Here is a 15,145-nt window from a genome sequence, read left to right on the forward strand (position 1 = left end):
TGAATTCTTCTGAAGTGTCAAAGCAGGAGGCTTCAAAGCAGTTGAGCTACAACATATGACTTTCTCCCTCTGAATGTGGCACTAATCTGATATGCTGTGCGGACCTTAAAATGTGCTCCCATTTACATCTGTACAGGCAGTAGTTTTTACATAATGTCCTCAATGTTTCTTCCTATGGTAGCTCTTTTTTGTAGCCCATTTTCTATTATTGTTTGGTAGGAATTTTAGTGGTAACTTTTCTTTATCCTTTTTAACATAGTTACATCTGATGTCTTAGCATATATAGAACTTCCTGGCCTATAAACCTAGCTTAGCCTTTGATGTGTGATCATATTGTACTTAATTCCTCATTGCTAATTTAGGCATTAATAACCAACACATCAGCATTATTGTAAAGAATAATGAAATGAGAATTGTACAAATTTTCACACAGTAAAAGGACTGTATGAAATATTTTAAAAATCGGGGGATATTTTTTTTAAAAAAGCTTACATTGTGTAGTTTCCCCTAAAGGTTCCCTCTTCAGTCTTTACCATACTAAAACAAAAATACAGAGGACATTAAAAGTACAGACTAAGGCCTCAGATAAAGGTCTGTCATGCCCCTCTCATTTTTAGCTATAGTTTGCCATGTATTATCCCAGACTATCCTCACGGTTTTAAGGATTTGGGTTACTGGAAGTGACTCATGCGGCTGACACAGCTGAAAGTAAAAAGTAAATTAAGCTTTTCTAAGACTCCTCAGAAACCTCTTAAAATATGTCAATCAATTAAGTTATTGTCAAATTTTCCACATCTGAGAAGTATCTGAATAATCTGCCTTCCTTCCATCAAAGACTTTTCTGCACAGCAATTTTGGAATAGCCAAACAGTCTGATGTCTTGAAAACAGGATGTTTTTAGGTCCCCATTAGTAAAGAAGAACGGAAAGAGAAACAGTAAAAAAAAAAGAGGAAGAAAGCAAATAGACCCAGCATGATCCCAAGTGCAAGAGCTGAATAAACAGTGACCTATCTTCCTGACCTCTGCTATTGCTAAGTTCCTGGCACTATGCCACTGAAGCCCAAACTACGTCATTTGAGAATGATAGTGGGCATGGCACAGCTGTTGTAAGTGTGACTCGAATTTCCTGTCTCCTTCCTGACAGACGTAGTTTTGAAAGTACAGCATTGCAAAAACAGTAGACAAAGAGAGGAGGACTCATTTTGAGTGCCTTTATTTAAAAAAGGTGACCAAAAGATGTTTCTTCATTGTTTGACGATGGACAAAGGAACTTTGCATGAAAGAATTTGATTTGTAAAAGAGTTCCAGTAAATAAGAGGCAAATGCTTCTCAAGTGAAATAATTATACAGGAATACATATATGGACAGGTCTGAAATTCAGATGGAAAAGCTTAGCAATCAGAACTTAGAGGGCTCCTAAAAGAGCAAACATTCCAAAGCAGCAGGAGTTTTATACACTGTGGTTTGGCAAGTGTTAGTTTCATTAAAATCTCACACAATTTTTTCAGCTACAAAATACAAAGCAACACAGTCACTGTTGCTACTAAGAGTTAATTCATGATGTATATCTTGTACAGCTTTCCGTGCTAGCTGAGTTTCAGTTTGTTTTTTTATTATTATTTTTTGTACTTCTGTTCATATAGTAGTCCCCTGTATCTGCAGGTGATCCATTCCAGGATCAACTATGGATACCTGAAACCTCAGAAACAAGGGAACCTATAAAAGAGAACAAGAACAACTGGGAAGGACAAGAGGAGGAGGAAGTGTGTGTGGGCACTGCAAACTGGGTTGCAGCAGTAGGAGAAACTACAGATAACTAAAACTGCTGATACCAAATCTGTAGTTATGGAAGAAGCACTGTATTTGGATTCTTAGAATCCCATCAACAATAAGACTGACATTAGGCACATTAGGAAAGATCCTTAATTTTCCTAGAAATAACATTTCAGACCTCTGTTGACCTATTTCCTAAAGTAGCAAGAGGACTCTCAAAAACTAGATGGATGCTTCCTGTATTTCCTTATTATGAAAGACTGGGGCATTGATATAGTTGCAGCACAGGCAGAGAGATCTCAGTAAATTGTCAAGACTTTCAGCAGAATGTAAAAGTCTGCTTCTGGCATATTCAATATGGAAGTACAAAAGCAGTGTATTTTAAATGCATTATTTATGGCTCCAAATTCTTATACACCTAAATCCAATTGCTAGTCTCAACTACAGTAAACTCATCAGACAAAATCATGTTGTGTAGCTACACCTACATAACTTGAAGTTGTGCAAGCCTTTGCAAAATTTGCATCAAGACAGATACAGTATATTCAGGAAGCAATTCTGAGGTGTGGCTAATGGCACAATTGGACATGTGGATTACCCCCAGACGAAGTTACGTCAATGTGATTTTATGCCATACCAAGTGCTATAGGATTTCAGCATTGAACCGACTGCTGACTGGTAAGCCAACACCTATGGAAATATCTTTGATTCCATGGTTCTTTTCCAGGCAGGACTAGTAATTGAATTTAGGCTAAAATAATTTCATTGAATATTTAAAAATTGATACAGATATACCAACAAAAGTCAAGCAGGGATCTTTTCAGAGAACGAGCAATATGAGCACATACTATATCTCATACATTGGTCTGTTTTATTGCTGCAATAGTCAGTGTGTAGAGCCAATGCTCCTGAGACGTAATAATGCTAATAAAGTCAGTCATTATTATTACTTTTGCCTTGAAACACTGTGAGAGAAAGACCAATAACGTAAAGCATACTTCTAATGATACCAACAACTTGCCCAGCATATTCATTCATTTTCCATTATTAAAAGAGAATTCTGATGTTGTAAAATCTAATTCTTTGCAGAATATACTCTAAAGAATAATGAAAATGTGTTCCTATCAGTAAAAAAAAACCCTCTGCTACTAAATATTTTTTGCATTTACATTTTCTCTCTCCCCTTCTCCCAGTGTGGGTGTATCTGCCACAAAGCCTTAAGTTACACAGAGCAACTGGGGCTTTGCCCACGGTGCAATGATATAGTGGACACCAAGTTTAGATGCCTGGATAGTGTCAGAAAAATGAATTGAAATACTTTCCTCTGCTAAGCACCTTCAGGGATGCTTTCCACTCCTTGAGGCAGAAAGCCTCATACAGTTGCTCCACCATATGATTGTTCCACCTTGGTGTTTCACACCTACACACAGGTACCTGAAAAAAGGGAGAAAGTTTGTGTTTTCAAGGAAAGAAAAGAGCCTATCATGTCCATCTTATCCCTTCCAGACAATGATAAGGACTGGCATAGGTATGTTGTACATACCCTGCATCACATACCCTACAAAGAGTGGTGGCAGCAGCATTGTGGGTCAGCCTTCTCCTCTCTGCCTCCCCAAAAAGGGGAGGAATCTAGGGATGCAGGGTTTTGGAAGTGGTGCTCCTTGTCCTGGGTGCCACATGGTCTTGTTATGGTTCTGATATGCCATTTGAGGCTACAGTTAATGCATCTGATGAGCTGAACTGCATTCTCAAAAACTTGCCCTAAGTAAAAGTTGTTGTCAGGAATCTCACTGGTATTTCCATAAGGTTTGCAGAGGTTGTTGCAGCTAATTGTTGGTAATTGAAAATTTGTACTCACGAAGGCTTTCATGACCAGGATCCAATGGTTGTTGGGGGTTTTTCAGGCTCTTTGGCCGTGTTCTGAAGGTTGTTCAACATCTCAGTTGGGCATATGACCAGGCATAACCTGGCACCTCAACAATTAGCTACAGCTCATTAGGCTGAGGGTGCTTAGAGAGCTCCTGTGACCAGAAACCCTCATGAGATGGGGCACCAAATTACAAGAGATCGGGAAATAAATTCAGCTCACTGTATTTACAGTGGTCTTTTCAGATATTTGCATTCAATGAGCGAAGTTCTAAGTGACCTTCAGGTAGGGTTTAATGTGTGTTCCCCTGTTCCCACCACGGATACAAGACTATTCATGCACTCTAAATAGTACTTTGTTTCTTTTATGTGTGGAATTTATGGCGTGACTAAAGTAAAGTATGCAGTGGCCTTCACAAAACACACCAGGATGGGACTTTCAGTACCACTACGATGACCCAGAGGGGTATGCTCCCCTGCATCACGTAGGCACTTGCTAAAATGATTCATTGTGGCTCGTCTCTCCTTTGTTTGCCATTATATTGTCTTTGTTATCTGTAAACTAAAATCTATTGGAGTATACAAAACTTTCATTGCATCGTTTCAAAAGCGGTTTCTTCACATAACACACACAGGGTCACACCCGAGTTTTAGGAGGCTAAATAAACTAAACATGAGGACAGTAATGTAAACTCCAGTGGTAATTTCTGGCTGCCAGCCAATGGTCTATGTGCACAATGCCCATATTGGGAAAAAGGGAGGGCTGTTTTTATCATGAGCCTGCCAGTTCTAAATCTTGCTCACTTGGTACGTGATGTTTCCCTAAAGGTGTGCCATACTGTTCTTGCTTTTTAGTTTACTGTAACTTCCTTTGTTTAATATACATTACCAAATAGGCATATGCCTCCCAAAGATTGGCTTGGATTAATTGTTGGATATTCAGCTAGAAAATCAACTACTTCCACTCCCTTGACTTTGAAAATGAAGCTCCATCGCTATAAATTACGAAATTCCATCCCCAGTGGAATTCCTCCTCTACTGATGAGATGGGACTTTCTCTTAAAAGCATTCGGAGAAAGTTGTTACAGCCAAAATAAAACAAAAAAAGTGTAAGCAATCAAACAGCCTTAAAATAAATTTGTAATAAGCAATCTGGGGAGCCTCGTAGTAACTACAAACACTGAACTGCTAGATTTTATTTAATTTAAATTAATATTGCTGATCTCAGCATGATTATTCATTATTTTATATTCTGAGCCCTGAATTTAGTTCATAGTTACAAATTACCATGAACCCATCAAATCAATAGGGTTTGCATAAGTGTTAACTCACTATTCAATAGTAGGGTCAATAAATCTAATCTAGTATGATTAGCAATTGGATTCAGAACGAAGAATTTTCAATTTCATAACGTATGAACAGCTTTGTTTTCAACAAATTAGATCAAGGGAGGACATGTACATGACTTGATTTGTTTTCCTTAGAAAGGGGCAAATAGGAGTGAGATTATTCACATTCACATGACCTAGAACCTGGATGATGGAGGACATCTACCATGGCTTGGAAATGTCTTGGCTGCAACAGTAGAATGCAGATGCGGCTCACAGGTTTTTCCTGGTCTTTATGCTGAGAGGCAGAACAACCAATGGTTGCTTCCTCTTGTAGATTAAGAGAATCTACAAGTTTTGAATCCTTTCAATTGATAGTCTTCCAAAAATTAAAAAAATAATGTAGCAAAAAACCCCCACGAAATTTGCCTAGGCAATCCAAAGCAGGAGTATTTAAAAATCATGCTGTGAAACTGGCTCAATAAGCATTAAAAAGGGATAAAAAAGACTGAGCAGGCAGGATAAGCTGGCATGAGCTGTCAGTCCTCAGTTTTGTTTTGCTGAAGAGATTAGCCACTTAGATTTTTGTCCCTTGTGCTGCCTAATTTTTGGCACAGGTGAATGAAACCCTGAGCTAATTCTGGGCGTGTGTCCATGCTCCAGGTTTTCATACCATCAGATTCTTCTATGGAGTAAGATTTTTCATTGTTAATGATGTCAAAGTGTAAAGGGGCAAATTATGATGTACCCTTCAAAAGTGTTTGTTCAATTATTGTATAGTGAACGTAGGTGCTTTGATAGCAAAATCTTTATGAGATACTCAGTAGGGAAGATATAATGTTGTCATTTTGAACTATTATGGACCATTTTTTTCCTGGAAAATGTGTCTCATTATATTACTATTGAAAGGCAGCCTGAGTTGTGCTTGAAATATTTTAGAATCTGCGTCAGCAGTATAGTTCTTTGACCTCAGTTGGCAAAATTATATATTTGGGATGAAAATAGACCATTAGGTTGGAGGCAGATATTCAGGAAATGTACATTTTTGGGGCGTCTTTTTTCTTGGTGATGTGCACACATGCATTCTCTCACCATTTCTAAGCTGATAATAATACCATTTTTGGAACACTGTAACACCTATGGCTCTTTGTTTGAGTATCACACCAAGTAAAGAATTTACTCGGAGATTAGTGAGTCTCTCATTTTTCGAACATGCTGCTAGAGTGCCAGTGTCTTTCATGTGTTCTCTTTTATTGTGCTTCCTCCTCACATGGATATTTTGTATTAGCTTTAAAACAAAATATTCATTATTTGTTACTACAATATAAATACACCTCAGAGAATGATATGAACTGTCCTGACACAATTCTCTGTGACATCACAATGTGAAATAGTATGAAATTCTTAATTCCATTTTCAAATAAGATAAAACCTATCTGGATACATTATGAGTGGCTTCTAGGTCAAAGGCATTTATTTATGAGACTGTCTAGGGCAGTGGTTCTTAACCTTTGTTACTCAGGTGTTTTTGAACTGCAACTCCCAGAAACCTCAGCCAGCAGAGCTGATGGTGAAGGCTTCTGGGAATTGCAGTCCAAAAACATCGGAGTAACAAAGGTTAAGAACCAGTGGTCCAGGGCGACATAAAAAATTAAGGTTTAATTTTGCTCAAATCAAGGAATTTAGCCCAACTTTGAACCTCTTTTTGATGTATTTTCCCATTATGCTATCAGCATTCTGGAGGTAAAGAATACTTACCAATTTTTTCTATAAAGCTCCGCTAATGAAATTTCCTGCTTGCTTGAGCATCGCTCTTGCACAACTAGAGATCCCTATTCCAAATAGCTAACTTGTGTTGTGCAAGAAGTTTCTGGATACTCCCTTGCACAAGTGGGATAAACCTCTAACCACTTACACCCATTCTGTCATGAGAGCAGTCTTAACAGGATCTCAGCCAAAGGGTTTTAGTAGACAATACTATTATACCCTCGCTTCAGCATTGATTTTTTTTTTCTGCTGAAACTTTACTCAAATGACTGGCTAATTTTTTTCTCTCTCATCACCTGTCTTTTCTTAAATGAAACAAAATCCAAATTTAATGTTTGTATCCAGAGAGTGCTCAAAAAGCTATATTTTCCCCACTGCAAATAAATCTCCACTGGGGGCTTTAGGTTACTACAGATCCTTGTGACAGCAATTTCTGATCAGAATGATGCTTAAATTGTTTGCTTTTCCTCAGCCTATCCCAAGTTCTGTAATGCCTAGTCTCATGATCCGTTATGACAGCCTTTGTGTAGATTTTGGTTGTTCGGTAAAGGAACAATCCAATTTGTAATAAAACCATGGAAATTATTAATCTAATTTGTAATAAGGTTATAGAAATAATTTAACAAATAGAATACAGAAAATGGCAACATTTTAGCAAGTAAAATATTTGTTATATAATTTCCCCCTTAGTTAACATAGTCCTCCTCCAGATGGGTATAACTAATATGCGTTTTTATTAAAATGTGATTATCAGTCTTGAGCACATAATTCCCTCCATCGAAGAAAAGGCCCAATCAGTTATTAGTATAGGCTTCTCAAAAACATGTTGGTGGTATGTAAATTTAAAGAACAGCTGGTTAATGACTTAAATATAGAACAAAATCACTTTGCAGACATCAATGCAGTCTACTCATATGTGCTACATATGTACATACATTTTTGCAAGTTTATTAACATTGTTATCAGTCCCTTAGGCACAGACTATTTTTTAAGCATAAACAGCACGTTTAAGACACCATTTTACCTGAGCACCCACCCAGCTGTGGGCTTGAAAAGCAGACATGGGTACATGCAAGTGGAAGGATTTTGCCAAGTCTTTCTGACACAAATGCTACCTAAACAAGGTGTATTATTTCTCACTTTTCCAACTTATTTCTATGCCACACAAGTTACTAAACAGGACATCAGGTGGTGAAATGAGCAAAGTAACATTCTGGGGAAAAAAGTATAAATTGTAACCAATTCTGCAAAATAAATAGGCACAAACCTTTTCTCTGAAAAGTGGCAATGTGTCATCTGTATTCAGAATACTTTATATGTCTTTGTTTGTGTTGAAAAGAATCTCCCACTCTGTACAGTCTTCCAGTGTCTACTCAATGTAGTTTTGTTAGAGCACAAACAGCTCTGTAAATACAGCGCAGCCCTGAGTATGTTTACTCAGAAGTAGGTCCTGCTACATTCCATTGGATTTATTGCGAACCAAATGGGTTTAGTATGTCAGCCTTAAAGTCACTTACAGTACTGATCGATGTGAATGAAAATATTGCATCTGCAAAGAGATCTTGTGTATTTTTACAGAAATCAACATGTTATGGCCATGTAGTTTTGTTTACAATTTCATCCTTAAATTGCTCTTACTTAATCCAATTAATTTAAAGTCTCACATAAAACTATTTGGGAGCAAGTCATGTTAAATGAAATTGGATCAAAATGATATATAGAAAAGAATATAGAATCTATCATTGCAGGGTTGTTGGGCTTTCTTTCTTTCTTTCTTTCTTTCTTTCTTTTCTTTTCTTTTCTTTTCTTTTCTTTTCTTTTCTTTTCTTTTCTTTTCTTTTCTTTTCTTTCCTTTCCTTTCCTTTCCTTTCCTTTGCTTTGCTTTGCTTTGCTTTGCTTTCCTTTCCTTTCCTTTCCTTTTCTTTCTTTCTTTCTCTCTATATGTCCTAGAAGTCTGATGTCCTTTTTTTAAAAAAGCCAACTGGATTTCCCCCAGATTCTAAATTTTGTTCAACATCCTTTGGCTACATTCTTAACAGTTCTCCATGTATACCAGCCTCCAATAGAAAATGGAGACCCATCATGCCCAGAGACCAAAGCAAAGATGCTGCTTAGTATTTCCTTCTCTTTACCTCCTGGCAGAACTTCTGCTTAGCAGTCTTCTGACATGCAGTTCCAGCTTCTGGCTATTATCAGCTTCAGACAACATCTAGTTTCTCCCTCTCCCTCTCTCTCAGTAAATTTATAAAGTCCCTGTAGCTAAAACTCTCTTTATTCTTAGAGTGTCCAGGCAAAGACAACAGAAGCAAAATAAGTCTGTCAGAGAAATCTTAGGAAAAAAAGCCTGAGCTTGTATATTCCGGGAGAAAAGAGGGACCCCTGGAATGCTGTAAGTGAAAGAATGACTGGGCATCTCAGATGAACATATGAACCATCAGTAGCCTTCTATCCATTGTGGATGAAATGGTGCTCTCTTTTTAAGGAATTCACAGTGGAAGTCACTTTTTAAAGTTCAGTTTAGATTGCTGTATGCAGCTGTCACAAATACCATTTGTCTTTTGAATGAAACAGATGACGTGTATAGCATTGTAAATATTTTTAAAAATCAGTATTACGGAACATTGGAGAAACTGGAATGAAAATTTGCTGATTTTATTGTAAATTGAAGAAGCATTGTTTTAGATCTAAAAGAGTAATAGTTAAATGTTTTATAAATGACAACAAAACCAGAGGCACCATCATAGTTAGGTATTCTTATACTAACTAGCTCTGTAAGATGAAGAATGACTCATTGTTTGGCAAAATTAATTAGCTCATAATTACTTTTACAGTCAATTGAAAACATGCATAACAGGAAGACTATACAATTGGGATCTATTTTTCACAGCTTTACACATGCATTGGCCATTGTTTAAAGATAAAATCACAGGTTTTACACTTAATCATCTATTCAGATGTACGTGGGTTTATAATTCACAATCCCCTTTACTTTATTGCAGACTTTGATTAAAGTAGTACAGTTTAATCTGATTCTCCCTAAGGACAGAAATGTTGTCAACAATATTTTAAACATGAACATTCTTTGAAGGATGCAAATTGATACATTCTAATTTAATTAGGTTTTTAGTTGTAATTTTCTCTTGTATATATGGCTGGCTAAACAGCTCAGTGAATGAGATGTCTGGCTGTGAAGCAAGAAGTTGGGAGTTCAATTCCCCATCATATATCCCTGGGGGAGAGCCAACCTACATAGCCTTGGGCAAGCTGCACAATCTCAGAGTCACACACACACACCCGAAAATGGCAAGTCATTTCTGAGTACAGTACTCTGTTCTTAGAAAACCCTGAAAAGAATTACCCGGAGTCAGAATTGGCTTGACAGCATGTAATTATTATATACAATACCTTTTTTTTTTTTGCCTTCCACTTTTATTGATTTAGTTTAATAAATCTTTATAGAAGATTATACTTCATAGCATTCATGGATTTATATGGGAAATGCTATATATATATATATTGACCTTGCAGACATGGCTTTCTTTCTGTGAACATTTTGAAATTTGTTCAATGTTATAACAGCTTGTGTGCATGAAATACATATCAAATGTGGGGAAAAAACCCCTACCAATTATACACAACAGCTGTTTCAAACAGCCATTGAATGTTTATAAAACATTTTGCTAATAATTAAGTGTCGTCAAGTCAATTCCACTTTTCGCAACTCTTTTATGAGTTTTCTAGGTATAGGATACTCAGAAGTGGCTTATAATTCTTTTCTTCCAGGGGTGTTCTGGTACCAAGGCCACGCAGGGTAGCTCCTTTCTTTCAAGGCACAATGGGGTACCAAATTCCCAGTCTCCGGTTCTGCAAGGGCATTTTCCCCCTTCTTTACTTTTAAATAGTCCACTGAATGGCAGAGGTTGCACAGTTTTTAATTTATAAACAGTGGGGTTTTCAAAATGTAACTGAGGGTGATTGCCCACTACAAACGTTGGCTTGATCCAGAAGGATATCTTAATTTGTTTTCTCAGATGCTACAGAAAGTGAAGAAATCACTCAAAATCTAATTGAAATATCTTTGTTCTTATTTAGAACTATACTTGGTGAACAAGATGAAATTGTGTAAGGCCTGTTTGGTCTATTTCTCAGAATCAAAAGTCAATTAGTATTTTTTTTTTGGTTCTTGCCTAAGCTGTAGTTACATCAGTTCATTGATGTGAGTCCAAAATGAGACTGATGATCTGAAAGTCATTAGCCTGAGTACCCACATGGCTGGGATTCCTGACCTTCAAGCTGAGCATCATTCACACCTTCCCTTGGCCATATCTGATGACATATTCCTGAGAAAACTGACCATGAGCCAGCAGCAGAGTGAAGCACACCAGAAACAGCCTCTGTCCATGTGATGCTGCTCTTACATTGACTTTGAACCACAAAATGCTAGCCATTGGTTTTAATGGCTTCCTTTTACAGCCTATACAGAGTAATAGTTACCTATTTACCTTCTGACTTCCCAAAAGAAAGAAAGATTTTATTTTTATTTATTTTATTTATTTATTTATTTAATTTATATGCCGCCCACTCTACCCAGAGGTCTCTGGGCGGCTTACAATAATTAAAATTCAGTACAATAAAAATAAAATGATTAAAATACAATTAAAATTCAATTAAAATACAATTGAAATTGCCATCATCAGGACCCACAGTTGATGTTATTTCAATTAAAAGCCTTCTGGAACAGGAAGGTTTTGACCTGGCGCCGAAATGTCATCAACGTCGGCACCAGAGGAATTTCAGTTGGGAGGGCATTCCATAGTCTGGGGGCAGCTGCCGAAAAGGCCCTTTGTCTACAAGCCATCCCTCTTACCTCCTTAAGGGACGGCTCTTTCAAAAGGGCCCCTGGCTAGATCTTAACTGCCGGGTAGGCTCATATGGAAGGAGGCGGTCGTTCAGGTATCCAGGGCCCAAGCCCTGGATGGATACATTTTACCTATTATTTCAGTTGGATACATTTTACCTATTATTTCAGTTCAAAGCTTTATAGCAGCTTGTTGCTCACACATCAACACCTGTACTGTGCCTTGTCTTCCAGTGTTCCAAATCTGAATTACAGATATACCCCCAAATTCAAACAAAAAAACAACAAAAAAGACAAAATTGTTGTGACACCTTGAAGACTAACTGCTATATTTTAATATGATGAAAATTCACATTAAAATATAGCAATGAGTTGTTAAGGTGCCACAACATCTTTGTCTTCCTCATTTTTTCATTTTTTTTTATTTTTTTTTTGGCCTGATATGGTAGCACAGACTAATATAGCTACCACTTCTAAAGCCCCACATTCAAAGCAATTTAAAATTGCAGAGATTCAGAGACATGTATTGGGAACTCCATTGTACTGTATATCTCATTACAAATTTCTTTACATTTGCTATTGATGCTACATATTCAAATCTAAATTGTAAAAGACAGAGCAGCACAGTAACAGACCAGAGCAGGTGAAGATTCTTCATTTCCTCTTTAAGCTCCTCACTACCTGGTTCAAAAAGGCCTCCATGTTTTCCACTATAGCTGACCCTGCTGTTGAAAGAATATGCTTCAGTGTGTCACAGTCTGAACAATCTCTTTAACAAAAACTGGTCTAGATATTTCCCATGGAGACCCATATAGAGTGGACAATACCAAATCATGTGAGAGAGTGACTCCACTCTACCTAGTTCACAAAAGCAGCACCTCTTGCAGGATGCAAACCCATTGAACCACCTGTACAGCACTGCCAACGGAATGACATTCCATCGAGCAAGGGTAAAGGCCCTGCATTCCTGGGGGCATTTTAGCAGGTAAAGATACCATGCTGGTTGGGCAACTTTAATGGGAATCTGCAGAATCAATATCAATGAGATGTACCAAAAGGATAATGGTGACGGTGATAGTAATTATCTTTGGTTATTGAAGAATTTGGTATTGTCCATCCAACAAATGGGATCTTGCAGCTTGCACTTCCAAATGGATTAAAACATAAGGAAAATGAGTAGCCTGGAACGACTGGTGCAAACTAGACTTGCAGTTCAGAGAAACATTGATGAAGAGCAGTGGTTTCCAACCTTGGGTCTCCAGGCATTCTTGGACAGCAACGCCCAGAAATGCTGACCAGCACACCTAGTGCTGAAGGCTTCTGGGAGTTTTAATCCAAGAACATCTGGGGACACAAGGTTGGAAACCACTGATGTAGGGCATGGCAGCTTATTCGTTAGTCCATTTTGCAACAGCTAGTGGATAAGAATTTATGGAGCACTAAAAATGAAAAATAAAAAAAATAAACATTCTGTGCTCTTTACAGTCATGTCTGAATCTCATTCAGACTTGAGAAACAATAAAAAAAAATCTTCATGAAAAATCCATGTTATACTTTACCCTTATTGTTTGTATGCATTCTATCATGAAATAGATGATGACATCTCATTTTGTGTAGCTCAGGATCCTGATTATTTTTCCTGGAAATAAAAAAAAAATAGTTTCCTGAGGAACTGATGGTGCAACCAAAAGACAGTACAGTCCTTTATAAGAGGACATGGAGATTATATATGGCTAGAGTTGTTTCATATTTATCTTTACATTTCAGAAATTTGCTTCAGTTTGCTTAAAGCAGTTTTGGAATTCCTATTATGACTGTGTGACACTAATTGGAAGGGAAGCCTTACAGTAGAGGAGGTGGATGGTCATGTGGTTCTGTTGCCATGGCACCTTGGTATTCTTTTGATCAGCTGCATATGTACACCAGCAGAGAGGAAAGTGATGGGGCGGGGGGGGGACACAACAGCAGATTTATAAAATAGCATTAGCAGATATTTAGGCAAATCATTTATATTTTAGAAATTTTATTACTCTTGAGTGTGATGGATGAAGAACGACATCTGTTTCATTAGCAATAGCAGTTTTATCCTGATTTATTCTGATTTAAATGTTATTGTTGCCTATTAGCATGAGAGATGACACATCTGAGTGACCTAGTTCTTTAGAAGCTTGTGATGCACCTAAAAAACTTGCACACTATCTTTCAAAAGGAAACAACTACCAATTTTAAGCATCTGGATATTGCAACAATCTGAAAATTTGTTCTTCAGATGTAACACAGCTTTCTATGTTTTCTTTGTGTTCTAGAAGAGGAAACTATTTGATATTGCTCATTCAAACATTTAAAACACTGGATGGTAGAATATGGATTCTTTCGTTCACATAGTAGTTGTTCCTCCTTTTAACAAGATGTGCTGTCTTTTATGTGCAAAATAGAGCTTTGCAAGCCTGAATGAATGAGTGACAAGGGATTTTCCAGAATGACAGTGCAGCAATTGAGAGATAGAGGAAAAGGGCAAGCCTTGTTTTTATTAATATGCACGGGGTCTTCCTCCATTTTAATCTTCTTTTCTAAAAGATGGCTATATTGCTACAGCCAGGGACACCTCCACATGCATTCATCCGTTCTTCTTTGCTGTGTTCAGCAGAGGAATACTAATCTGGAAGCGGGATATCCCTTCAGCTATCTAAGCAGCCTGGACTATTCATAATTCAAAAGTGCTTCAAGGCAGTTGGCTAGAAACAGTCCAATCAGCTCTCGCTCTCTTATGCCTTCTTTGTGTTCTTCCAGCAAAAAGTCCGACAATACGGTGGTTTTTGCAAAACTGGAATACAAAGATTGCTATGGTTGTGGAGAAGCAAGTAGCCATGATTGCTGGAATTTTAGATTTATAATCCTTTCACTGACTAGGAAACTGGGTATCCTGGCTCGGGAGGAGTCCCTTTTTTGATCTCCAAAATCTTCAGAGGTTGTTTTTTCCCCTTTTGACTTGCAAAGTCTTCCAAAAATGCCTGAAGCAAACTATTTGTTATCAGTATCATGGGGATATATCAAGGTGGGTTAAATACATAATAAAATGCAATTGTGTTCTATGTATGTGGGGTTCGGTATATAGAAGATTCAAATACAGAGATATAGATATCACTCTGTAGTCATAGATATGTATTATAAATGCATGTGAGGCTGAGTCTATATCAAATGCATACATATAGATGCAAATGTTACTGTACAGTTATAAACATATAGTATAAATGTGTAGAGTACAGCATAATATTGGCATACAAATAAAATGGCATGCAAACTAAGAACATTTTATATTAGCAGAACATATATTTCTGATAGGTCCAATGTCATAATTCAACAAATTGTGCTAACTATTGCATCTTTCTGTGACAGAAATGTATATACCTTCATATGTACATTGCTGTGTTAATATTACATTTTCCCTCTCATAGAAATGTATGTGTGTGTGTATGTTTAACCTTACCTTGACTGTAAGATATGAACATTAAAATTGTGTAGAATTTTTATAAGACTCAAACCAAGTACTAT

General features: G+C 37.2%; 1 protein-coding gene and 1 long non-coding RNA gene across 9 annotated transcripts in view; one reads left to right on the plus strand and one right to left on the minus strand.

Moving 5' to 3' along the window:
* PDE4B (phosphodiesterase 4B) overlaps positions 1–15,145 on the plus strand; it is a 316,990-nt gene that overhangs the window by 286,818 nt on the left and 15,027 nt on the right. Inside the window, exon 1 of one of the 8 annotated variants that reach the window (XM_072997783.2) lies at positions 12,313–14,648. The exons of the other annotated variants lie outside the window; for them this stretch is intronic. Coding sequence (XP_072853884.1) covers positions 14,601–14,648 — 48 coding nt within the window. The 5' untranslated portion in view covers positions 12,313–14,600. Of the gene's footprint in view, positions 1–12,312; positions 14,649–15,145 lie in introns of those variants that run through there. 8 annotated transcript variants of the gene reach the window in all.
* On the minus strand, positions 199–13,229 carry LOC144589077 (uncharacterized). The gene is made up of 2 exons (XR_013544972.1): positions 13,153–13,229; positions 199–12,318 (listed from the first exon to the last, which is right to left on the minus strand). It is a non-coding gene; the product is annotated as an uncharacterized LOC144589077 (long non-coding RNA).

Source organism: Pogona vitticeps, chromosome 4, assembly GCF_051106095.1.
Source record: "Pogona vitticeps strain Pit_001003342236 chromosome 4, PviZW2.1, whole genome shotgun sequence".
Classification (NCBI taxonomy): domain Eukaryota; kingdom Metazoa; phylum Chordata; class Lepidosauria; order Squamata; family Agamidae; genus Pogona; species Pogona vitticeps.